This window comes from Stegostoma tigrinum, chromosome 18, assembly GCF_030684315.1.
Source record: "Stegostoma tigrinum isolate sSteTig4 chromosome 18, sSteTig4.hap1, whole genome shotgun sequence".
NCBI lineage: Eukaryota > Metazoa > Chordata > Chondrichthyes > Orectolobiformes > Stegostomatidae > Stegostoma > Stegostoma tigrinum.
Window position 1 is genome coordinate 44,378,443 of NC_081371.1, and position 27,382 is coordinate 44,405,824.

General features: G+C 42.1%; 1 protein-coding gene across 3 annotated transcripts in view; it reads left to right on the plus strand.

Moving 5' to 3' along the window:
- The first annotated feature begins 5,511 nt into the window (after positions 1-5,511).
- LOC125460954 (zinc finger C3H1 domain-containing protein) overlaps positions 5,512-27,382 on the plus strand; it is a 66,418-nt gene continuing 44,547 nt past the window's right edge. For all 3 annotated transcript variants that reach the window (XR_009446894.1, XM_059652482.1, XM_059652483.1), the window contains exons 1-10: positions 5,512-6,025; positions 10,604-10,990; positions 11,065-11,135; positions 11,269-11,500; positions 14,367-14,602; positions 16,848-16,968; positions 18,184-18,275; positions 18,704-18,916; positions 19,541-19,708; positions 24,938-25,075. Coding sequence is in view for 2 of the 3 variants with exons in the window: in XM_059652482.1 (XP_059508465.1) it covers positions 5,551-6,025; positions 10,604-10,990; positions 11,065-11,135; positions 11,269-11,500; positions 14,367-14,602; positions 16,848-16,968; positions 18,184-18,275; positions 18,704-18,916; positions 19,541-19,708; positions 24,938-25,075 (2,133 nt within the window). In the remaining variant the exon portion in view is untranslated. The remainder of the gene's footprint in view (positions 6,026-10,603; positions 10,991-11,064; positions 11,136-11,268; positions 11,501-14,366; positions 14,603-16,847; positions 16,969-18,183; positions 18,276-18,703; positions 18,917-19,540; positions 19,709-24,937; positions 25,076-27,382) is intronic.

Consider the following 27,382-nt stretch of genomic DNA (forward strand, 5'->3'; position numbering starts at 1 on the left):
TATTAATAAAAGCTAAAACACTGTATGCCTTCTTAACAGCTCTATCAACCTGGGTGGCAACTTTCAAGGATCTGTGTACATGGACACCGAGACTTCTCTGCTCGTCTACACTACTAAGAATCTTACCATTAGCCCAGTATTTTGCCTTCCGGTTACTCCGACCAAAGTGCATCACCTCACACTTGTCCGTATTAAACTCCATTTGCCACCTCTCAGCCCAGCTCTGCAGCTTATCTATGTCTCTCTGCAACCTACAGCATCCTTCATCACAATCCACAACTCCACCGACCTTAGTGTTGTCTGCAAATTTACTAACCCATCCTTCTACGCCCTCATCCAGGTCATTTATAAAAATGACAAATAGCAGTGGACCCAACACCGACCCTTGCGGTACACCACTAGTAACTGTTCTCCAGGATGAACATTTCCCATCAGCTACCACCCTCTTGTCTTCTTGCAGCAAGCCAATTTCCAAGCCAAACTGCTATATCTCCCACAATTCCATTCCTCCGCATTTTGTACAATAGCCTATTGTGGGGAACCTTATCGAACGCCTTGCTGAAATCCATATCCACCACATCAACCGGTTTACTCTCATCTACCTGTTTGGTCACCTTCTCAAAGAACTCAATAAGGTTTGTGAGGCATGACCTTCCCTTCACAAAACCGTGCTGACTATCCCGAATCAATTTACTTTTTTCTAGATGATTATAAATCCTATCCCTTATAACCTTTTCTAACACTTTACCAACAACTGAGGTAAGGCTCACTGGTCTATAATTACCAGGGTTGTCTCTACTCCCCTTCTTAAACAGGGGAACCACATTTGCTATCCTCCAGTCATCTGGCACTATTCCTGTAGACAATGACGAGTTAAAGATCAATGCCAAAGGCTCGGCAATCTCCTCCCTGGCTTCCCAGAGGATCCAAGGATAAATCCCATGCGGCCCAGGGGACTTATCTATCTTCACCCTCTGTAGGATTTCTAATACCTCTTCCTTGTGAACCTCAATCCCACCTCGTCTAGTAGCCTGTATCTCAGTATTCTCCTCAAACATTGTCGTTTTCTAGAGTGAATACTGTCAAAAAATATTCATTTAGCGCTTCCCCTATCTCCTCTGACTCCACACACAGCTTCCCACTACTATCCTTGATTGGCCCTAATCTTACTTTCGTCATTCTTTTATTCCTTATATACCTATAGAAAGCCTTAGGGTTTACCCTGATCCTATCTGCCAACAACTTCTCATGTCTCCTCCTGGCTCTTCTGAGCTCTCTCCTTCGGTCTTTCCTGGCTACCTCGTAGCCCTCAAGCACCCTCACATCTCATCCTAACATAAGCCTTCTTCTTCCTCTTGACCAGAGATTCCACCTCCTTCGTAAACCACGGTGCCCACGCTCTACAGCTTCCTCCCTGCCTGACAGGTACATACTTATCTAGGACACACAGGAGCTTTTCCTTGAATAAGCTCCACATTTCTAATGTGCCCATCCCCTGCAGTTTCCTTCCCCATCCTATGCTCCCTAAATGTTGCCTAATCTCATCGTAATTGCCTTTCCCCCAGCTATAACTCTTGCCCAGTGGTATACACCTATCCCTTTCCATCACTAAGGTAAACATAACAGAATTGTGATCGCTATCACCAAAGTGCTCACCTACTTCCAAATCTAACACCTGGCCAGGCTCATTACCCAGTACCAAATCTAATGTGGCTTCTTGTTGGTGGCCCCTTGTTGGCCTATCTACATACTGTGTCAGGAAGCCCTCCTGCACACACTGGACAAAAACTGACCCATCTATAGTACTCGAACTATAGTGTTCCCAGTCAATATTTGGAAAGTTGAAGTCCCCCATGACAACTACCCTGTCTCTCTCTCTCCTATCGAGAATCATCTTTTGCTATCCTTTCCTCTACATCTCTGGATCTATTCGGAGGCCTATAGAAAACTCCCAACAGGGTGACCTCTCCTTTCCTGTTTCTAACCTCAGCCTATACTACCTCAGTTGACGAGTCCCCAAGCATCCTTTCTGCAACTGTAATACTGTCCTTGACCAACCATGCCACACCTCCCCCACCCTTTACCATCTTCTCTGTTCTTACTGAAACATCTAAATCCCGGTACCTGCAACAACCATTCCTGTCCCTGCTCTATCCATGTCTCCGAAATGGCCACAACATCGAAGTCCCAGGTACTAACCCATGCTGCAAGTTCACCCACCTTATTCCGGACGCTCCTGGCGTTGAAGTAGACACACTTCAAACCAACCTCTTGCTTGCCGGTGTCATCTTGTGTCCCTGAAACTTTATTTCGGACCAAACTACTCTCAACCTTTTCTGTACTCTAACCACAATTTTGGTTCCCATCCCCCTGCTGAATTAGTTTAAACCCACCAGAACCGCTTTAGCAAATTTCCCCCCCAGGATATCAGTACCCCTCTGGTTCAGGTGAAGACCATCTTACTTGTAGAGGTCCCACCTACCCCAGAAAGAATCCAAAACCCTCCCTCCTGCACCATCCCTGTAGCCACATGTTCAACTCCTTTCTTTCCCTATATCTCGCCTCACTAGCAAGTGGCACGGGCAACAAACCAGAGACAACAACTCTGTTTGTCCTAGCTCTCAGCTTCCATCCTAGCTCCCTGAATTTCTGCCTTAAATCCCCATCTCTCTTCCTACCTATGTTGTTGGTGCCAATGTGGACCACGACTTGGGGCTGCTTCCCCCACCCCCTTAAGGATCCCAAAAACATGATCAGAGACATCACGCACCCCGGCACCTGGGAGGCAACACACCAACCATGAGTCTCTCTCGTCCCCACAGAACCTCCTATCTGTCCCCCTAACTATGGAGTCCCCAATGACTACTGCTCTGCTCCTCTTCCCCCTTCCCTTCTGAGCAGCAGGGACAGACTCTGTGCCAGAGACCTCTGTGCCCCACTGCTTTCCCCTGGTACGTCGTTCCCCCCAACCGGTCGGCGCAACATCGAGGGCAGAAGGGCCTATTCTCCACTGTATTGTTCTACGTTCTATGTTCTACCACCAGCCTCCTCCACGTGACCAAGCTTGTCCTAAATTTGAATAACTTCTCCTTTAACTTCTCACTTTCTGTGGTTCAATGGCTTGGCCATGGGTATCCACACGGGCCCTATTTATTCTTGTATCTTTGAGAAGTATGCAGAACATTCCTTTCTCCAATCCAACTTCAGTCCCTCCCCACAATTCCTTCTCCAGAATACAGAGGACATAATTGGTGCTTCCAACTTCCGCTGCGCTCTCACCTTCAGTTGGTCCAAATCTGACTCCTCCCTCCCCATTACTGATATCTGTTTCCATTTCACTTGGTAGGCTTGCCACCAATATTGATCACAAATCCATTAACTTCCATTGTTACCTGGACTATACATCCTCACACCATCTTTTCTGCAAGGAATCCATTTCGTTCTCCCAGTTTCCCTGTCTTTTCTGTTCAAATAATGTCACAGAGGGCCTAAGAAATGTCCACCTTTTTTTTCAATGGAGGATTCCCTGTTACTGTGGTTACAGGGCTCTAGCATCAAAGTATTTAAACCATTTCCCACACTTTTTCCCTTACCCCTTTGCTTCCAAAATCAGGGCGGCATGGTAGCTCAGTGGTTAGCACTGCAGCCTCACAGTGCCAGGGACCCAGGTTCAATTCCAGCCTCGGGTGACTGTCAGTGTGTGGAGTTTGCACGTTCTCCCCGTATCTGCGTGGGTTTCCTCCGGGTGCTCCAGTTTCCTCCCACAGTCCAAAGATGTGCAGGCTAGGTGGATTGGCTGTTCTAAAATTGCCTGTAGTGTTCAGGGGTGTGTGGGTTATAGGGGGATGAGTCTGGGTGGGTTGCTGCAAGGGGCGGTGTGGACATGTTGGGCTGAAGGGCCTGTTTCCACACTGTAGGGAATCTAATCTATTCTAAATAAAGATAAGATACAGGTGCTCACTTTCCACTTCAACAGCTACCACATCTAAAGGATCACAAGACACTACTTCTTCAACCTTATGCCATTAACCCGGCATATATTCCTCTCCTTTGCCTTGTCAGCATTCCACATGGACTGTTCCATCTGGGATACGTTGGTCCACTCCTCCTCCATTTCCAACACCTCCTCATGGCATCTTCCCATTGCAATCGTAGAAGGTGCAACACTTGAGCATTTACTTCCTCTCACATAACTATTCAAAGCCCCAGACACACCATCCAGATGAAGCAGCGATTTACCTGCAGTTTTTGACATCTCATTCTGGGTTTCCAGTTGTCTGACACTTCATAACATCAGTGCAATTCCCATGGCAACATTTCTGTCTCTCGTTTGCTGCAATGCTCCAGTGAGGTTCAGCACTAGCTGGAAATACAACGTTTCATTTTTCTGCTTGGGGGCCTTGCAACCTCTAGGACTCAATATCAGGTTCAATAATGATTTCTGAGGAAGGGTCACTGGACCTGAAATGTTAACTCTGATTTCTTTCTACACAGATGCTGCCAGACCTGCTGAGCATTTCCAGAAACTTCTGTTTTTGTTCCTGATTTATGGCACCCCAGTTCTTTCGGTTTTTATTCAATAACTTCAGAGTCTGAACACCTTTAGATTAGATTCCCTGCAGTGTGGAAACTGGACCTTCGGCCCAACAAGTCCACACTGCCCGTTGAAGCATCCCACCCAGACCCATCCCCCTATAGCCCAGACACCCCTGAACACTGCAGGCAATTTATCACGGCCAATCCACCTAGCCTGCACATCTTTGGACTGTGGGAGGAAACCGGAGCACCCGGAGGAAACCCACGCAGAAAGGGGGAGAATGTGCAAACTCCACACAGACAATCGCCCGAGGTGGGAATCGAACCCGGGTCCTGGTCCTGTGAGGCTGCAGTGCTAACCACTGAGCCACCGTGCTGTCCCATGTGTTTTACCCACGTCCAAATCTTGACATGAGATGGGTCGTTTTCAACACTGCTAGCTCATTTTCACCTACTCATAGTCCTCATTATCACCTATACAGCTTTTCTCCAGCCCCTCCTGCGTTACTATCAAAATCTTTGTTTCTTTTTCTCTCTCTGGTCTCAGTCTTCACCTATCATCTCACCATTCTCTGCCCCTCCCCTGCCGATCAGAAAGTTCCCAGATGTTATCAGCACTGAAGAGTGGTCACAGGGCTTGAAGCATTAACTTTCATTTTCCTCCACAGATGCTGCCTGAGCTGCTGAGTTTCTCCAGAAAATTTCTGTTGTTGTTTCAGATCTTCAGCAGCCATAGTTCTTTGTTTTATTTGAGTTGATCCGCATTTCCTTGTTTTATATTAATAGAGCAACTAATTTGCTCACAGTAAGCTCCCCTGATAAATGAATGATGAGGCAGCTGGAAGGAGGCCAAGTCTCAACCCCTCCCCCCTCCATTGGCACATCCCTAGCGGGCCGTACCACGCATGCGCGGTCGGGGGCAGGCAGCTGAGGCTCCGCCCCTCCCCAGGACATTCCCAGCATACGTCACATCCGTTTCCGGCGCCTGTGACGGAGTCTGCGACAGGATTCGCCATGGAGCTGGATGTCGAGCGGCTGTCGCCCAAGGAGGAGGGCGAGTTGGAGGACGGGGAAATAGACGATGACAACGACGAGAACGTTTACCCGGAGTCGCGGCTTGTCTCGTCTTCCATTCCCAAGCCCAGGCCCAGCAACAGCGGGGGCTCGGGCCCCAAAAGCCACCGGCCGCTGGGCTCGGGGAATGGCCTCGTGTACCGGCTCAAGGAGCCGTACCGGGGCTTCACACAGCCACCGCCGCCTCCTCCTCCCCCGCCCGCTCTCCTCGGTGACTCGCCCCGCTCCAACTTCTGGGAGAGGAGCCACGGCACCTTCGGCCGTTTCCGCTTTCGGGAGGGGTCCAATCGCGGCCGCTGGGGCAGGGGCTGTCCGGGAGCTGGCCCTCGGGGATCCAAGAGGGGGAGACCGGGGCCCGGGCCCGCCTTCATCGGGAACAGCAACAACATCCGCAGGGATTCTCCACCCAGGAAACGTATCCTTTTCCCGGTTCTCTGCCGCCCCCAGCCCAACAGGAGTTTTCCCAATTCTACTACTGACCCCAGGATTTAAGTTTGACTGACGAAGCAAATTGAGCGAAGCTGAAACATTTAAAAAGCCCCACCCTTGCCACCTCCTCTTGGAGTGCATTCCTTGACGACCTGCGTCAGCACCTAATCGGAAGCGAAACTTCGGGCTTCTTTTCTGGGAAAGCAAAAGATCGGTTGCAGTGTGCCATTTAACAACATTAGTTAGTTCCCTACAGGTTCAGAGGGGCATTTACCGCCAGGAAATTAACGGGGATGGAAACTAACGCGGGGAGGGTTGCATGATCCATTGAATGTGAACTTGGTGTGTGGCAATTCAGTCGTCTTCATAGATGGCTGGAGAAATTAAAAGTAATTTGATTACTAGTCATGGATGTTTTTGGCTGAAACACTAAAGATTGAATGCTTTGACTGGAGACATCTTTGGATCAGTTGTGAAGTGGACGTTTGTGGTAGTGTAAGTATGTGTGCGCAGATATGCAAGTAAAGCACACCATTTTTATTCAGGGGTGACATGGCAATACCACTTTACTCCACCACAGGGTGATGTCTTTGCCTTCATTACGTTGAAATGTAGGATGTGTATGTTTCTTGGCTTCATGGAAACCTGTTTGGGTAGATTGACAAATCGCTAAGTAGAATTTTTGTCTTGCCATTTTGACATTTATCTATTAGTGTACAATCTGTCTTAGTGTCATGTTTAAAATTCTGATGGATGAGTGTACTCTATGGTTGATTGTTTAGTGACAAACCATGTTAATTCCCTTTTCTTGGAAAACTCTGGTTCTTTCCATCAAACCATAACTCTGACAAATGTCTAAAATTTCCTTGAATTAAGTGGAATATACTATAATGGTAGGGGTCACTGACGAGTGTGAGGAAAAGGTACTAGTATCAGACCCAGAAAGGCTAACATATTTAGCATTTCAAGATATGAAAAGCAAAGAACTCAAGTTGATCTTTTTAAACTTTTTTTGCAGTTGTCTAGCAGTGGCCATTATCTTCCAAGATGATATAAACACATACTCTGCTATATTATGCAGAATATGCCACAAATTGCAATTGAGATATTGAATGCTGAACCAACCAGCCAAGTTTTGTAATTGATTTATTGTTGTCACATGTATAGGAATACAGTGAAGTGTTATTTTATATGCTGCAGACAGTACTATAGGAATTGCATCAGGGTAGCAAAAGAAAGTTCAGAATAGTGTTACAGCTGCAGGGAAAGTGCAGAGAGAGATCAGAATGAACATTTGAGGTTGGTTCAAAAGTTATAAGTGGGAAGAAGTCTTCATGTATTCAAGCTTGTATATTTTTGGCCAGATGGAAGAGAATGGTGTAAGTGGCAATGCTTACCCAAATAGCAATATTTCACAAATAAGTGATCGTTTTAATTTTGAGCATGGAGCTATTGCTTAAACTGTTTTAGGGACTGTTTTGGTAGAACAGTGCTAAGTTTCCAAGAAATTTGACAGAGTAGTGGCAGAAATCACTTGTCATAGTTACCAAGCAATTAAACATTGTGTTTTAGTTTCGTATTAAAGATAGTGAACTGCTCAGTGATTGTCCATAGATATGTTGAATAGCTGTAGAATAATATCAGCTTTTTTAAAAAAAATTGAGATGTCATTCAGCCATGAATCACCACTTACTTTGTAGGTGTGAATCTGAGTCTTGAGGTTTTGCTCACTGAAATCTTGCAGTAGCAGATTGTAAATGACCGTGAGCCATTACAATGTGTGATGTTTGCTTGCACTGTGATGCTGCTGTTGGAAAATGTGTGCACAAACGGACCTGGGTGTCCTCCTTCACTGATGAAAGTAAGTAGACAAGTGCAGCAAACAATTAGAAAGGAAAATGACAAGTTGACCATGATTGTGTGATGGTTTGACTTGATATGTAGCGATGTCTTAGTGCTTCGGGGCTTTGGTGAAACTGCACCTAGAGTATTAAGTGCAGTTTTCTTTCCGTACATAAGAAAGAATATACTATTCAGAGTGCTGCAAAGGTTCACTAGACTGATACTGCACATGGCAGGAGTATTGTATGATGGCAGATTGGTTCCACTAGATTTTCGAAGAATGAGATGGGATCTGATTGAAGCATAACAAAATTTAAAAAGATGGGGCAAACTACTGGACGGAGGATCTTTATCCTGGTTGGGACATCTAGAACCAGAGGTCATGATGTCAGGAAACAGGTTAGTGTTATTTGTATGGATGTAAGTCCCCCAGAAGGTTATGGAATTAAGCTAACTTCCTATTCAGGAATGCAGTTTTATACAGTTTTTGATTCCAGTCCAGCCATCAAGGGATGTAGAGAGGAGGAGTATGGTGTTGAGATAGAGGATCCGTCATGATTGGTGAAACAGGCCACGTCAGCTGAATGGTCTACTTCTAATTTCTATCATCCAAACCAAAAACGGCATTCTACCTATCTCAAACATGTATGTATATTTCAATTTTAAGGTGTTGCTATGTGTATATGCTCTATGTCCAAAGATTGGCTCATGTCTTCAGCTTCTTGGAAGAGAGGCTACTGATTGTACCCAATTACCTCCCACTTAGAAAACACCCAACACAATGTCCAGCATTAGTTGTAATTCCGTTTAGTGGGCAGGATTTGTTGAATAATTGAGTTTGCAAAGAAACACTCTGATAACCAATGTAAGTTTCATTTGGGCTTGGAGTACCGAGTTTGTTTTTGAGGTATTTAGAGCAGCCTCTCTGATGGGTCTAGGCCCGAAACGTCAGCTTTTGTGCTCCTGAGATGCTGCTTGGCCTGCTGTGTTCATCCAGCCTCACATTTTATTATCTTGGAATCTCCAGCATCTGCAGTTCCCATTATCTCTCTCATAATTACTAAGTCGTCTGATTTTCCTGTGACTTGTGTTTGTGGCTGTCTGAGTTATCAGTCGGATGTTGTGGTTGAAGGATTGTCTCTATTCTAGGAAAACTTGTAGGCTTTCAAACTCCAGTCTGTTGTGATCTTTATTCATGAAATAATCTCTTAGATACAAGAGAATGAAAAACATGATGGTGAAAGGAGAGGAATAACAATTAGGCAAGCTCTGCACTTTGTGTGAACTCAAAATAATTTCGGCCCCACACAGGGTGTTGATGAGTTACATATCTGATGATCCTAGAGAGATGCCAAATGTTCTGCCTCCTTTGTCCTGTTAGGTACCTAGCTACTCGGGTTTCAGGTAGACGGTCTTTACTTGCAGCATGGGAGCAAGATAGGTGGAAGCCAACTGCAGATATGAAATTCAGGTGCATTTACATTGTGGTGAACAAGTTAGACTACAATATCTGGTCTGCCGAAGTTTTTCCAGCATATTGTTTATTAGAATCAAACCAAGACAGCAATATAATCACACATTATACAGTTAAACTTTTAATCATACTATTATACTGTAATGCAAATCATAAATAATAAATTGTCATTACATGATTGGTTTTAGTAACTGAGAAGTTAAGCTCAGTTTATACTAGTGTGCAACATATTTAAGAATATTCCATTCGGGTGAGGACTCCCAATTTGGAGGGAAGGAAACTTCTTGGAATTACCATGAACCTATTTAATATTGCAATGATGGTGTTGCTGCTGTTGGTACTGATTTTATGGTAATGTTGTCTGTGAACTGGTCAAATATGTTTGGTATTAACATGCAGTTATTCCTATTGCCAGCAGTTCATTCATCTTATATCAGAATGTTAATGGAGTCAGACTCTTCCTTTTATCTCTTGATTTGTCTGGTATGTCACATCACTGTCATCAGATAAATAGTCCTTAAATTGATAAACAAATGCTTGTGGAACAAACAATATATCAAAACCTCTTATGCACAGCACTTTGGTATCAGTTATTGGACCCTCCAGGTGCCACAGATGTATGCAAATAGTATCCTGCATAATTGGGGAAAAAACCCAAAGCCATTTTTCACATGCAGTGACTGTACAGACTGCTTTAGTGACCTTCTTTATGTAAAGATTTCTTGTGACTAAAGTCTATTCTTGAAATAAAAGGGTGAATGTTGTAGAGCATTTAGATTGGAGGTCCCTTAATTCCATTTGAAAAGTCTACAAACTAAAAAGTCTGAGGCTCACGTAAGTTATTGCAGAGGAAATTCTTTTTGCTTATGAAGACATTGGAGTTGCCTGCCTTGAGTGATTTTTTCAGTTGGCGAAGTGTTTTAACTTGGGCTACGGTGAGCATGAACAACCGCTTATTTCCTTGAGTCTTGTCTATTCAGCCTCCAGCAAGAACAGTCTACTCTGATCATTGTGCCATTCCTCAGCAGCTTTTTAAGTTTCTTGATGTGTCCCCTGAATGACTGCAGAGTTCATGATTTAACCACGTGAGGAAGTACTATGAGAAACTTTAATATTTCCTTTGCAATTCATGAATGTTGCTTATAATATTTGTGCAAGATTTGACAGTTTCATTTTCTATAACAGAAGTTTGAGTATGTAGTTATTAGGTATTGAAAATGTAAAGTTTCCTTTACACATTTAACTCAGCAAAATTCTTTGGACGGTTCCCATCAAGGAGACCAGCTCAGTATTGCAGAAATGATGATGATATGGATGAAACATTTGAAGATCTTCTTAGGAAATATAAAGAGATTCAGCTGGAACTGGAATGTCTTAATAGAGAGGAAAAAATGTCTCAAACTACCAAGGGAGAAAACTTGCTGGATGAGGATGGTGGTGTTGTGTCTGGGAATGTTAATGTAGAAACCAACAGTATTGAAAAGAACAATTTACAGCTGTCCACTGAAAAACCTCAGGTGAAAGCTTTTCAGGCATTTGAACTAAAACCTTTAAGACAGAAGTTACGTGCACCAGCTCAGATGGAACAAGACAGCCAAAAACCAGAACCATTGGAGCCTTCAACAAATAAACCAGGTATGTGGAACATGATTTGTGAAAATAATGGATACACTATCGTTTGTTACTAACTAGGTTATATTTTCTTCCAGAATCTGAAAATAAAGATCCAGACCACTCTAGTTCAAATAGTAAGGGATTTTTGACAGAATCTCCTTTCAAGGTAAAAGTTTGACATGTGTTTTTTAAAAAAAATTTGGAATTGGATTTTTCGATTTGTACTGTCCAAGTAGCATAAGTTTGTAGGTAGAATTTAACTGGTATGATTGGGTAATTCACTTTTTAACATTAAACAGGACATTATCAAAGTGGATGATGAAGAAGTTGAGGAAGAGAGGGAAGAGGAGGAAGAATTGTCAGAACTCCAGTTGCGCCTTCTTGCATTGCAGTCTGCTAGTAGAAAGTGGCAACAAAAGGAACAATGTGTAATGAAGGAGAGCAAAGATAAGCTTACAAAGCCAAAAATCTCTCAGCAGAAAGTCCGAAGTAGCCCTAAAACCCATATGCTGAAGAAACCATTTACTACAGGTAATACCCAAATATATGAAAATGTTGCTCAGTTCTGTTTTGAGTTGGCAAAATTTGGATAGCAAGTAGTGATAAGACTTTTCATTTCAGCTTTTTCATTCATGAATAGGTTTAGTTTAGTGAATGGACAGGTAATTGCTGAAATATTTTATTAATGTTTGCAATTTGTACTGGTAAAGATTTGATTGGAACATTGCCTGCCATGAGAATTCTCTTTTAAATGACGTTTGTTTGTCCTTTATTTTGTTCTGATCTTTCAAAAGAATAGTGACCCAAGTACAGTATTCAGATAGTGGTTTTGAGTAGCTAATAATGCATTTATATGGTATTATTCAATGTTCTTACATAAATGTTTCATAACATCATTATGTGCAAATGGACAATGAAATGAAAGTGAGTGATAGCTTGGTTTTTACAAGTTGGTTTTTACGGAAGCCTTAAAAGGGAAAAAAAGGTGCAGAGGATTAGCAAGGGATGCTAGACAGTCTGGCTTGGATAAGTCGGAAGCCTCAAGTTTGACAGCAAGTTTTAAATTTGAGGTTTTGGCAGGCTAGGGATGGATGTAGGCCAGTGAGGGGATGGTAAATTTTGGATGAACACAGGACACTGTACATAATGTTTGAATCTGGAGGTGACAAGGGTTTCTGCAGCAGATCAATTAAGTCAGGGTCATCGCATGTGTGACATGAGGTAACCGTTTAGGGAGGAAGGGGTATGAAAGAGGTAATATCTGTGCTGGGTCTACAACTGTACAGATGAGTGAAGCAAGAACAGTCTCGCTGACAAAGAAATGGAAAGGCTTTTGAGGATGATTAAATGGTTGGTTGTGTCAGATTGCACAGAAATTGAAGGAGGGAACAAGGAAGGGTTGAACATGGTCAAAGGAATTATTTGTGACTTTAAAGCCTTTGTGATAGGGAGAAGTTTTAATTGTCACAACTCTTGTCTGAATTGCTTCAAAGATGTAGATTTGGTTGATGCTTTCTGTAGCTTGGAGTTGGGCAGCAGTTTTTAGGAAAGGGGGAAAAGGAGGATGAATTTTTGAGGATGGGATTATTAGCAGTTCTGAAGTGTGGAGAGGGAACCATTTTCCAATGACTGTGCACTAGGATCGTGATTCTTCATAAGGAATGAAGTAGGAGCAAAGGGTGTGTGAAGAATGGGATAAATGAAGCTTATGGGTTCTGAACTAGGAATATTGAGCTAGTTGGATATGAAGACAACTACTAGAGGTTACTGAGTTTATCCCTTAGAAAATAACACGTTTGTTGCTCATGAACCACTACCACCTTGAACCAAGGTCAGAGTAGTTTGGATACTTGTTAGAAGTTCCAGGGTGTCAGGAATAAGGAAGAATAGGTGGTGTTCTATCTGACTGTTAGTGAGAAATGATCAAGGTCCATCCTGATAAGGTGTACATTTTTGTATTTCTTTGTTGGATGTGGATGCCCTGGTCAAGGTCACAATTTATTAGTTCTCCATAATTGACTTTAAAGGTGTGATGAGCCATTCATCACCACCTTGAACCACTATAGTCACTGTGGTATAGGTGCACCAACATTACTGTTAGTCAAAACTTATGAATGTGAACCTAGCAGCAGTTAATAGTGATTGAGAGCAAGGTGGTGTCTGACTTGCAGGTGGCGGATTTCCTATGAATCTGCTGTCCTTATTCTAGATAGTAGAGGTCACATTTGGAATGTGGTGTTGGTGAAACTTTGAAATGCTCTGTGACATCTTGTAGATGGTGCATGCTGCTGTCACACATGGTTTAGTGATAGAGGGATGAGCGTTTAATCTGCAGGATTGTGTGACAATCAAGGGAACTGTGTTGTCCGTGATATTGTTGAACTTCTGCAGTATTGTTGGAACTGTAGTTATCCACCCACGTGGAGAATATTTTCACTCTTGATGTGCCTCGTAGATATTGGAGTGGCTTTGGGAATTTGAAGATGAGTTACTATTTGAATACCCAGCCCGTGACCAGCTTTCCCTCTCTAACTTTCTTATCGACTGCATAGGCTTTTGGAATGCAGTGCGCTGGCACGTGCTGGTGTTTTTTTGCTGTGCATGGAAGATTGAAGTTGCTGTGCAGCTTGGAGTGAACGTTGCCTGTGATCCATTCTTACAACCATAATTTTGTCTTTGTAGCTTGTCTGGGTGCGGTTTAGGTCATTAATCCCAGAATGTTAGTAATGCAATCGAATATCAAGGGAAGTAAAGTCTTCCAATTTGTGATTGCTCGGTAGTTATGTGACGTGAATGTTATTTGGTAGTTTATGGTCCAGTCTTAAATGTTGGGGTCCGCAAGCATGCATCGTTTGAAAAGTTGCAAGTAGAGCTGAATGGTGTGCAATGATTTGGCAGAGCACTATGCGGCCCAGTAATACTTTGATGTGGTTTGACCAGATCATCAAGATCCTTTTGAGGGCATGAAGGTAAGACTTGTACCTGGAGTGGACAGGATGAGAAAAATTTAAGAATGCAAACGATGAGGGAGTGGGACTAATTGATTTAATTGACAGTTTCAAAAAGGCTTGTGTAATAATGCAATCTGGGCTCTTTGGAAGTGACTTAAAGTTTGTTCTTGAGTTCTACAGAACAAATAATGTTGGCAGCAATAGTGGAATTTTAGTTTTATGGTGTCAAGGAACTTGAAATATCATGGACAGATAGCAGTGAAATCAGAAAGTAAGAGAACTTGAATGGGGTGAGCGGATGTTATTCATTCATCATTAAAATACATCTAATGAATGTTTTTGTGTGTTTGTTTTATTGCAAATTCCTTGTTCATTTGAGTCGAAGCTCTGTATATAAACTTGATATGCGGTCAATACTAATGCTTTGCTTTAACTGTTGTGTTCAGGTGCTGCTACAAAGCAGGTTTTGCGAAGGCAGAAAACAAGTGCTTGGAAAAAACTACAGCAGCAAAAAGAACAAGAAAAGCAAAGAAAGGAAGAGGAAGAGAAGAAACTTCTAGAGGAGGAAGAACGCAAAAAACGTGAGGATGAAATCAGAAAAATTCGTGACCTCTCCAATCAGGAGGAGCAGTACAATCGTTTTATGAAACTTGTAGGAGGGAAAAGAAGATCGGGTAGCAAGGTAAGACTTAATTGCGTTACTGTATTTAAGTTACGCTAAGTAATGATTTAGAAGAAAATTCGCCTAATGACAGGCTACTATTAATATGCACAGTATGTATTGTTTGGAATGCTTATTACTTCAGGTTGAAGCAGTTTCAGAAGAAACAATAGCCCCAATCTTGTCTAAGGTCACAACTGACTCTGTTCCATAAGAATTTGGTAAATGTAAATGGCATTTTTTCTTTTGCAAAGGTAAATTCAACTTCTGATCGTCCGTTGTGCAATTAGAAATTGGTTAATCTTTATTGAATTTAATGCAATGTTAACTGTTTCAAACAAATGTTAACTGTTAAAACTAAAAGTGAAATCTAAATTCTTTTTAGTGGTCCTTTTCCAGTGTTCTAAGGCATATTGTATTTTCTGTTGGTTGACGAATGTTTTATTTAGTATGCATGCACTGCATCCAGGTTAGTGGAAACCAATCTAGCTTATTGAAGGGGAAACCTACATTATTCCTAAATTATCGAGAATTCAATGTATGATTGCCATTAGGATTTCTGTTAAAAATTGGATATATTTCCGACTACAATGTTAGAAGTATAAGTAACACACTTTGTGAATTTTATTGCATAGACTACAAGTGGACAATCTTTGCTTTTTCTATCCCAGGTTCTGATTTTGTTGTGGGAATGAGCCAATTTTATTTACACTTGTGTATAATGTATGATTTGTGGTGTCCTGTATTAACAAAATTGTGAAAGCTAAATACTGCGGGGGCTGGAAATCTGAAACAAAATCAGACCTTCGTGGTGATCCTATCACCCTTGCACACCGAACTACATTTTCTTTCTCCGCAACATATGATGATAAAGTTTGAATCTCTTAGCTCTTTGATACTCTTCTAATATGTGCTCCACTGCTGCCTTCCTCGCCCTTCCCAAAATGTGCTGGTTCCTGATGTTCTTTGCTTTGCCATTACTCCACACAATATTCTCACATCCGCAAGTTTATAGTATCCGATTGTCATTGCTGCCCATGTAGCCCTGGTTTCTGCACTGTATAACAAGGCAGGTCTCTCAAACATGTAGATTGTTCCATTCAAGTTCAGCAATGATTTCCCATTACACAATGTTCATTGCACTTCTTGCAGCTATTCATACCGGAAGTAGTCTGTTTTCTTTCCATAATTCCATTTCCTCTTATAGACCCCCAACTAGGTAGTGCTTTTTTTTTGACCCAAAAGTCATGTTTTAACATATGCATGATTTACGAATTAAATTCCACCCAGCCCCCATTCAGCTCTGTCGTCATCCACTATTTTTCACCTGACAAAAGGAGGTTGGCCTATGCTAATAACTTTTACTTGAAACTGTCCGCTTTCTTCAAGTCTTCTCCCATAATATTTAAATCTGCACTCTGATCCTCTTCCATACACACTCACTGGGTCCATAAATGGCCTGCTTGAGATTCTTACCAGTGTTTCATAGCTTTTGTCCAATCCACAATCAACTTCACCCCTATCTGATGTCACCTGCAAACATCATTTGACCCATGACATTTCCCATCTCACTTCGAAGGCCAGTGACAATCAGGAAGATGTTCAGTGCCAGTCTTTGGTCTAATCCAACTTTGGCTTTGAAACTCTCATGCTTGCACACTGCTTACTTTTGTTTGACACACCTTGTACGTGTTCCATAATAGCTGTACTAATTTTTCAGGGACTCTATAAATTTAGTTAAATCTTCAGTTCCTCCTTGTGTTGACTTTTTGTAAGGAAGTTTTAAAGAGCATCATGAAGAGGAAAGTGAAGTGAAGTGAAAGTGGTGGAGAGAGTAGATGAGATTAGAGGACCTACAGTGTGAAAGCAGGCCCATTCAACCCATCGAGCCCACAATGACCCTCCATAGAGAATCCCATTCAGACCCAGTCCCCCTATAACCTTGCACCTACCAAAGCCAATCCACCTAACCTGAACACCTTTCCTCTGTAGGATGTGAATCACAAATCATTGGGCCTAAGCAACTGTGCACATAGACAACAATGCTGGGTTAAATAAGATCAAAGATACTTGAGACATCCAGAACATTTTAAAGATTGGGCATCTGGGGACAGTTTGTAGAGATGTGGATGTAAAATGTAAAGCTTTCTCCCCACGGATGCTGCTATATGTGCTGAGTTTTACCAGCAATGTTTTATTGGACTGTTAGCCAAATCAAAAAGCAGATGTGTTTTGAAGGGATTTGTAATTATTTTGCACGTTTTAGTCGGCAGAATTTGATATCAAAAAATCACAGGAGAGGCCAATGGAAGAATCTGGAAACCTGTATCAGTATGATAATTATGAAGAAGTTGCTATGGAAACAGATAGTGAAACCAGTTCACCAGGTAAGCATCATCCAAGTTCTGTAAATTGCATTTAAAATCAAGTTGTTCTACATCAATCAATCTCTTTTGTGAAATTAGCAGCTTAGATTTTGCAAAGTCCACGTGAAACTGAAATGGGAGCACATTACACAGCAACTACCATGCATTTTTAAGGTCGGAATCCAAATGGTGCTAAATTGAAGCATGCTGACATGATATACTTTATTCTTTGTTGGATTAAACTCTTGGTAAAGGGTTTGTGTTAATGGCTGTTAGTCTACCAGATTTGGTAGCACAGTGTGCGGTCAGTGGGGACAAGTTCTTAACGTACAACTGAATCAAATTGCAATCAAGATGTGAGCTGTCAATTGCTCGAAGATGCCTTACAATTGGATTAATACTTGCTGTTGTTGCAGGCCACCCATCTTAGCCAGCATATTTGTCCCATGTGCTCTTAGGGTAGTATCCTGGAAACAACGTGTTGCGACAACTTGGGTGTTTCTGTAATGGTCTTCCACCATTCTAAGGTCAGAACCGGGGATCTTTGTTCATGATTATGGCGTGCATGATAGCAACATGCCTTCTGAAACCTTTGAATTCCCTAGTGTGCGCACTAGAGGGTGACACTGACTTAGATATTATAATTCTAAGTCTGATAGAAGCTGTTAAAAGCAGATCTGTGTTCGGAGGCCAACACAAACTTTCCGGACAGATGTCAGTGATGGATACTAGTGATTCATACTAACCACAAAATTCAGCCTGTCTTGGGAGGTGATTGTCAAATGTTTTTTAAATGTAGTGGGCATTAGACATGAATATAGCTCATGGTCAATATTGCATGTGTTTTGTTAATGATTGATTCTGGATTTCCTTATTAAAAGAATTTAGTAACAGATTCTGAAAGGTGTTTTATAAAATGCTAATTTTATTTCCATAATGGTGTGCAAATCGCATAAACATTGCCAGAAGTCCAATAATTGTATACACGATAATGTGGAAGGATGTCATGGCCGAAAGGTCAGAGGCTGCGGAATAAACTCCTGTCAGTACGGCTTTTTGTACACATTAATCTATATCTATACGTGTAATTGCATTTACAGCCAGTTTTAAGTTAAAAGATTTTGATAAATGGTTTATCCATTAATACAAATGGGATAGACTTGATTTTATTCCTGATGGTCGACAACTTTGATATGGTGTTTTTTGAACAATTTGAAATGTGCTCTCTTCTAACAGTATCATCTCCAGTGCCATCTTCAATATCTGTGGATTACCAGTCAGGGTATTTTGTTCCAATGCCACCTGTGCCAGTGTCTTTACAGCATCAAGTTAGTTTCATTTTTGTAATAGTCCTAACATAAAACTGATTCTGTGACATTTTGCTGCCGTCATGTTTTTAAGTTCTGTTTACCGCATAAATTATCTTCTAAATTAGTACCTTTTTATTTGCGTTGTGAACTGTCAAATTGAAACTGCACCTTCATTACTTTGCATGCATTGTTAGCATTTTGCAGTTGAAAGTAGCTCATTTAATGACTATCTGTTGTGGCTTTATTTGATTTTGAACAGGTTAAATGAGGTGAAGTTGTTTTAACAGCCTAGTGTGATTGAACCATATCTCTTTCTGTAATTAGATTACTGTATAAGCTGTAACAAAACAATCTCTGCCACTTCCTTATTTCATTGTAAGTTGGTTTGTTATTTTACATCTGTAAATAATGTCTTTAACACTTTTGCACATCTGTTCTGTTTTTAGAACATGGTGGATCCTGTAATTCCGAATTACTTAGAGTCCTACTTCCCTAGTCCCTTGGAACTGCCTATGCCGCCACCACCCCCACCACTACCTCCAGAGGAACCTGAGCAGCCACCTAAACCTCCATTCGCTGACGAGGAAGAAGAAGAAGAAATGCTCCTTAGAGAGGAATTGTTAAAATCCATAGCAAATCGGCGTGCTTTGAAACCAGAGGTAATTGAAATAGTTTAATTGTAAAATTCTATTTAGCCACCAGAGGGCAGTCTTCTACAAGTGAGGATTTTTAATTGAAATGATTTTTGGTTGGTGATTTTGAATTTGGCTGTGGGTCTCAAGTTTATTTTAGGTGGAAGTTTTTAATTTTTGTGTGGAAATCCTCAAAATTTGATTTCTCCTCCATAGTTTTTATTGCTTTTAATACAGCTTAATTACATTATGCCCTTAATCCTGGTGACTAATAAGGGCCAGATTTGGCTGAGCTTTGCAACTCTGCAGAACCCAGCTGGCCCCCATTGTTTGTTTACAGCTCTTGTTTGATGCTTCCTCAGCTGTACTCCAAAGAAGTCTCAACCATGCTGAAAATAAAATAATTGGAGGGTTGTGGAACATATTGGACCCTTCCTATTTGCACACATAGTTGTGGTGTGGAGGGGTTAACATTTACTTGTGCTTTTTAAAGATAGTTTTCTAATGTTTCAATGGCACTTGTTAGTGCAAGTGCACGTTTGTGGCGGGGTGGGTGGTGTTCCATCAAGTGCAAACTGAACATTGGTAGGAATAGCAAAGAAGTAAATTTAGTTCTGGGATTAATTTACTCTCTCCAAATTTTCAAAACAGGATTCACCTGATAACTGTGACATGGCTTTCCCACCACTTCCTATTGAAAACTCCCAATGTGGGCCAGTAAATAATCTTTCAACTGCTGACCTGAACTCTACATTACAACCACGTCCTCAAAGTGCAAAGTTTACAAGAGGACCTTCAGCTCCTCGTCCGTTAATAATGGTAAGGATTTTGTTTGGCAGCGTGATCTGTGTTTTATTTCAGATATGTAACCTTTTAGATGTGAAAAATTATGGGGAGAAAAGAGTTCCATAAATTTCTGGAGGAACAGAACATGAAGATTGAATTTAAAATTTAACAATGAAGTAAGCCTTTTTCCAAAACTGAGAATCTTTTTAATTACACCTTATATTCATTAATGTGGTTTTTCTGTTCTCTACAACTGTGGTGGATTCAGTTCTTGGATTGACTGTTTCCTTTCAATGCTATATTTTCAAAATATCTTGAGTAAACGTAAGAATGTTATTTAATTGTCAACTTAACTGAATAACTGAAACATTTAAAAATCATTCGGATAGGCACATTGATGGGATGTGTTTAAAGGGATATGGACCAAACGTGGGCAGTTGGAACTAGCTGAGTGGGCACCATAGTCAGCATGGACCAGTTTAAACCAAGGGCCTGCCTCCATGCTGCAGAACAAAAAAAACCCTAAAAATGTTCCCTTCCTTCACTGGCCTGAAAAGTCACTCCATCAACAGTATCCAAAGCAGTATACTTATTAGTGAGGGAAGTGGCCACAGAGGAACACTGCATGATCTGCCTTCCCCCCCCCTCACCTCTTCTGGCGGTCACCCAGCTACCTGCAGCCTGCACACTAGGAGTGACCACTACACCATAGCTCTTATCAATGATGTTTTCTGCATCCCAGATGATCTTGAATGCAACCAGCTGCAGCTCCAGCTCCCGCTCAAAACACAGGAGATGTAGCCCTCTGTGCTTCTCACAGATGCAGCCACCAGTGAAATTAATAGACTGGAAGAAAGTAAAGTTAATAATCTCTTACCTGCACCCCTGCTCAGCCTCGCATCAAAACTTCTCGAGCAAAGGCCTCAGCACATCCATTCTCACACTGGCCCACTCTCTTAATGGCTGCTCCCTTGTACACCTTCACCTCACCTTGCCAGTGATCTTCCTCAGAGTCTCTTTTTGTGTACAGAGAGAAGAGAGCTTGTGAATCACCAATGTAGTGTGTCGGGTTTAACCAGACCTTGACATCAGGTTCTCTCTGACTAGCTGAAACAAACATCAGATCAGTCAGACATGATGACTGTGGTGATGTCTCCCAGAATTCCGCTGTGATGACTTTCAGTCACTTCGATCAGTGGAGCACAGTCCCAGCCAGTCCTGGCACAGTGTGATCAATAAACTGTGTTGATCAGAGCAACACAATCCCAGTCCTGACACAGTGCGATGAGTAAATTTCATTGATCTGAGAAGTACAGTGCCAGTTAGTCCTGACAAGCTGAATAACTCTGGCATAAGGTTCCACCTGACTACAGCCTCCCTCACAGACCTACTCCCTGTCCTACTCCAGCCCAAGAGATGGTACCAGGACTCAGCCCGGCTTCACCTCAGTCGTCGCCCGGACAGGATCTGACGAACCTGAACAAGTTCTGACAAAAAGAAGACGTGAGCTGAATTGATTGAGAATAAGTCCATGCTGGCTCTTCCTGAGATGAATGACTCACAGCTGGTGAAGTTTATTGTGTGGATTTTCAAGATTGCTCAGAGGGGGTTTTTTGGAAATAGAAGATATGGATAGGAAGCTATTCAAAATCTTGATAAATCTAAACAGTGAAAAAAATGGGGTCAGTTTTTTTTATTTGTTTTGTGAAATGTGGGCTTCACTGGCTGGGCCAGCATTTATTGCCTGTTCCTAGTGGCCCTTGAGAAGGTAGCGGTGAACTGCCTTAGGGAGAAAATTCTAGGGTTTTGACCAGAAACAGTGAAGGAATGACGATAATGGTAAGATTTTTGGTAGTGTAGATGAGCAGAGAGATCTCGGTGTCCATGTACACAGATCCTTGAAAGTTGCCACCCAGGTTGACAGGGCTGTTAAGAAGGCATACAGTGTTTTAGCTTTTATTAATAGAGGGATCGAGTTCTGGAACCAAGAGGTTATGGTGAAGCTGTACAAAACTCTGGTGTGGCCGCACTTGGAGTATTGTGTACAGGTCTGGTCACCGCATTAAATGAAGGATGTGAAAGCTTTGGAAAGGGTGTAGAGGAGATGTACTAGGATGTTGCCTGGTATGGAGGGAAGGTCTTACGAGGAAAGGCTGAGGGACTTGAGGCTGATTTCATTCGAGAGAAGTTTGAGAGGTGACTTAATTGAAACATATAAAATAATCAGAGGGTTAGATGGGGTGGATTGGGAGAGCCTTTTTCCTAGGATGGTGACGGCGAGCACGAGGGGGCATAGCTTTAAATTGAGGTGTGAAAGATACAGGACAGATGTCAGGGGTGGTTTCTTTACTCGGAGAGAACGCTTTGCCTGCAACGGTAGTAGATTCGCCAACTTGAGGTACATTTAAGTCGTCATTGGATAAGCATATGGACGTACATGGAATAGTGTAGGTTAGATGGGCTTCAGATTGGTATGGCAGGCCGGCACAACATCGAGGGTCGAAAGGCCTGTTCTGTGTTGTAATGTTCTATATTCTATAACTTTCCAAGTCAGAAAGCTGAGTGGCTTGGAGGGGAACTTGGAGGTGGTGGTGTTTACATATGCCTGCTGCCCTTGTCCTTCTAGATGGAAGTGGGTGTGGGTTTGGAAGGTGCTGTCTGAGGATCTTTGGCAAATTTCTGCAGTGCATTTTTTTGACAGTGCACATTGCTGCTACTGAGTATCGGTGGTGGGGGGAGTGGATGTTTGTGGATGTTGTGCAAATCAAACAGGCTGCTTTGTCCTGGATGGTGTCAAGCTTCTTGAGTGTTCTTGGAGCTGCACCCATCCAGGCAAGTGGGGAGTGTTCCATCGCGCTCCCGATTTGTGCCTTATAGATACTGTATAGCCCCTGCATTTGTGTGGTGAGCCCAGTTGAGTTTCTGATCATTGGTAACCGAGGATGTTGATAGCGGGTGATTCAGCATTGGTAGCAGCATTGAATGTCAAGGGGTGGTGGTAAGATTGTCTCTTCTTGGCAATCGTCATAAGTTGGCATTTGTGTGGCACAACTGCTACTTGCCCCAAAAACAAATTGTCTGGTAGCATCTATGGAGGAGAAAACAGAGTTAACGTTTCGAGTCATGTGACCCTTCGTCAGAAAGGCTACTTGCCACTTGTCAGCCCAAGCCGATATATTGTCCTGATCTTGTTGCATTTTGACACAGGCTGCTTATTTTATATTCATGAACGGGATGAGAATGTCACTAGCTAGGCAGCATTTATTGCCCATCTGGAATTATGGAGAGGGCTGTTCAGAGTCAACCACTTGTGGATCTGGAGTCATAGGCCAGGCCAGCTAAGGATGGAACTTTCCTTCCCTAAAGGACATTAATGAACCAGTTATGTTTTTCCTGTCAATTTGCAATTGACTCATCCTCATCATTAGATTCTTAATTCCAGATATATATCGAATTGAAATTCAACCATCTGTCATGGTGGAATTTGAAACTGGTTCCCTAGAACATTATCCGGATCTCTGGCTTAACGATCCAGTGATAATACCACTAGGCCATTGCCTCCGCAGTATCTGAAGCCATGAGTAGTGCTGAATATTGAGCAATCATCGGTAAACTTCTGACCTTACAATGGAGGAAAGGTCATTGATGAAGGAGTTGAAGATGGTTGGGCCTAGGACATTATCCTGAGGAATTCCTGCAGATGTCTCCTTGAGCTGAGATGACTGATCTCCAATAACCGCAACCATGTTGATAGTGCTGTTAAGAAGGCTTACGGTGTGTTAGGTTTTATTGGTAGAGGGATTGAGTTCCAGAGCCGTGATGTCATGTTGCAACTGTACAAAAGGCTAGTGCGGCCTCATTTGGAATATTGCGTGCAGTTCTGGTCACCCCATTACAGGAAAGATGTGGAAGCATTGGAAAAGGTGCAGAGGAGATTTACCAGGATGTTGCCTGGTCTGGAGCGCAGGCCTTAGGAAGAAAGGATGAGGGACTTGGGTCTGTCCTCATTGGAGAGAAGGAGGCTAAGAGGGGATTTAATAGAGACATACAAGATGATCAGAGGATTAGATAGGGTGGACAGTGAGAGTGTTTTTCCAGGGATGATGACTTCAGCTTGTACAATGAGGGGTGATAGATTTAAGACAGATGTCAGAGGCAGGTTCTTTACTCAGTGGTAAGGGTGTGGAACGCCCTGCCTGCCGATGTACTTAACTCAGCCACATTAGGGGCAATTAAACAGCCCTTGGATAAGCATATGGATAATGTTGGGATAGTGTTGGGGGAAGGGCTTAGATTAGTTCACAGGTCGGCACAACATCGAGGGCTGAAGGGCCTGTTCTGCACTGTATTATTCTGTTAATCATTTGATTTATTGCCTAGAATGGGTGAATTTAAATACAATATAGGATTACTTTTCCACTCATGTTTCAATTGTGCTGGAACTTGTAAAAGTGGCCACTATAACCTTGTACAGAGGTAAGCATCTAAATGGAAACAATGCCACCTTCAGCAAAATACCCTTGGGTTCAAACGCTCAGTTATTTCAATGCAACAAACTTATCAGATGATGAATTGAAAGTTTCAGAAAACTTTGAAACAAAATAACCAAGCTCATGCAGGTTGTTAGAAAATAGATTTTCTGTGTGCCTTTTTAAAATGTCAATTTTGGTGGAATAGTTTGCATGTTTTCATTTAGAAGCCCACCCTGCTGGTACTTGTCAACATATGGGTATATGTACTAAAGATTTCGCAGCTTTTCTGAAGGCAGGAAATTACATTGAATATGTAACGCAGCAACATGCACCTTCAAGTATTCGTTCTCTGCTTGAGTTCCTTCCCTTTCTTCCTTGTTTAGCTTCACCAATGCACCCTTTCTGTGCCCTGTTTCCTCTTGTATACTTGCAGACCTTGTGGTAGAGTGTTCTATATTCTCACTACTCTACTCTGCAGAAAGAAATCTTTGCAGTTTTTATTTGATTTCTTGGGTGTTTTACATTGGCCTCTAGTTTTGCTGTTATTGCTAAATGGAAGAATTCATTTACTTGTATGTTTTTCCGCCTAATATTTACAAAATGTTTGGCTGAAAATTGCATTCCTGGGAGTTTTATGGCATCAAATCTTGCAATTTTGCAAGTTTGAACTACTTTTGAATGTCAGTAGTTTGCAAATCTTTCTGAAATCCCATGTAAATGTTTGGGGTATTGTGACTTGGTCTTCCCTTATCCCTACTTTCATGTATTTTTCATTTTAAAATTTTCACAGATTCCAAGGCACAAAGCTGTAGTTGTGAGACTGGATGACTCTGATGATAGTGAGTCAGATAATGAACAATCCAATTTAAATGTGGGTGTCTTTGGAGGTTTGGAGTCCATGATTCGAGAAGCCAGAAGATCTGCAGAGGTGTGCAAAAACTTGGTCCTACATAATTATAGCATTTTTGTACAGTGTTGTATTCCGTCAGGGTTCCTTGTCAAGACCCACAGTGCTTTACAGCCAATTGAATATCTAATGTGCAGCCACTTGCATGGGAAGTGCAGCAACTAATCCACACAGCAAGATCCCACAACAGACAGTACATAATGCAATCTGTTTGTGTTGTAGATTGAGGGATGGAATTTCATAGGATCGTATGCTTATCAAAATAATGTTGAATGATCCCTGGCCCATGTGGGGAAGGTGAAACTGATTCATGGCTAATATAGAACATAGAACAGTACAGCACAGAACAGGCCCTTCAGCCCACAATGTTGTGCCGACCATTGATCCTCATGTATGCACCCTCAAATTTCTGTGACCATATACATGTCCAGCAGTCTCTTAAATGACCCCAATGACCTTGCTTCCACAACTGCTGCTGGCAACGCATTCCATGCTCTCACAACTCTCTGCGTAAAGAACCTGCCTCTGACATCCCCTCTATACTTTCCACCAACCAGCTTAAAACTATGACCCCTCGTGCTAGCCATTTCTGCCCTGGGAAATAGTCTCTGGCTATCAACTCTATCTATGCCTCTCTATGTTATAAAACAAGGTACAGCAGAGCTTTAGAATTACGTTCTGTTTATTAAAGGGCAGAACATGGCAAGTATAGGTGCAGCAAAATTATAAAGAAGGATTTCAGATGTTGATGTATTTTCAACTTGGCTCAGTCTTTTTGCACTGCTCTGTTGTGACTTTTCATCCTTCGATGTTTTAATTTAAATCTACTCTCTAGCCCTCCTGTCAACGGAAACAAGTCTCACCATAAATTCCGCTGCCTAAAAGAGAACAATACCAGCTTCTCTAGTGTCTCCATGTTGCTACAGTCCCTCACCCTGAGACTATCTGAATAAATCTCTCCTGCACCATTCCACATGTCTGCCTTTATGTGATACTAAACATATAGTCATAACATTAACTCATATTGCCATATGTTAAACAAATAAGATAGTCCTGAGTTGGCCAAATTCTCAGCGTAATATACATATATCATGAACACTGAAAAACGCAAACACTCGGAAATACTTCTCAGATTCCAAAAAATTAGATCATCTAAAATCGGAGGTGCAAAATATTCATTCCCAGGAGTTTATAGTTGATAGTTTAGAAGATCAGTGAACTGACACGTGTATTTCCCCACTCCGCTGGTCTTCACGATTATTTTCGATTCCCCACTGGAAATCTTTTATACTCATGCCAGAACAAAACCTGCAGGGTCTGAACCCATTCCCCTTCTAGTCACCAAAGATCAGATTCACAAAGCAAATCAACTAGACAGCCACCAACAGAAACAAAAGCACAGAAAATGCTACTAACATAGAATCGTTCAGTCAGTCAGCACCTACAAGCTAACATTTTTGGGAAGGGTCTTTCATCGGAATAGTGAGGTTTTGGCAAAGACTTCACCTGGAATTCTAACCCTTCTTTACCTGCTGCCTGCTCTCTGTGCTTTTTTGTCTTTGCTCCCAGACTTTTAGCAAATGTATTCTGTCGTGTATTTTCACATCAACAAAACATTCAATGGAACCAGCTCAGCATTTATCAGGAAACAGAAGACAACTGGTCCGTTCGCACCTCAAAACCCACAACCTCTACCTCTTAGAAGGACAAGAGCAGCAGATACATGGAAACACCACCCCCTGCAAGTTCCTCTTCAAGTCAGCACACCACCTTTACTTGGAAATTCACATCACTGTCTTCACAGTTACTGGGTCAAAATCCTGGAACTCCCTCCCTGACAACTTTGTGCACGTATTTACACCAAATGTGGTGGTTCAGGAAGGCAACTCACTACCACTTTCTCAAGGTCATTTAGGGCAATAAATGAAGCTCCAGCCAGCAAAGCCCACACCCCATGAAGAAGTAAAGTAGTTAAACAGAGAAAATAAGTTTGCCAAATTTGTGAATAACTCCAAGGCAAGAGAACTAGTACAAGTCCTGCTCCTCTGATGCTGCCTGGCCTGCTGCGTTCATCCAGCTCCACACCCCGTTATATCAAAAGTTTATCAAGATGTGTCTTGTCACTCAGAGATAGTAAGAACTACCGATGCTGGAATCAGAGATAACAGAGCATGGAGCTGGATGAACACAGCAGGCCAGGCAGCACCAGAGGAGCAGGAAAGCCGACGCCTCGGGTCTTTTTCTGAAGGGAAACTTGTGTTCTTTAAATTTGTAAATAGAATAGTAAAAGTCATAGATTATATTTTAGTGTTAAAGACAACTTGATTT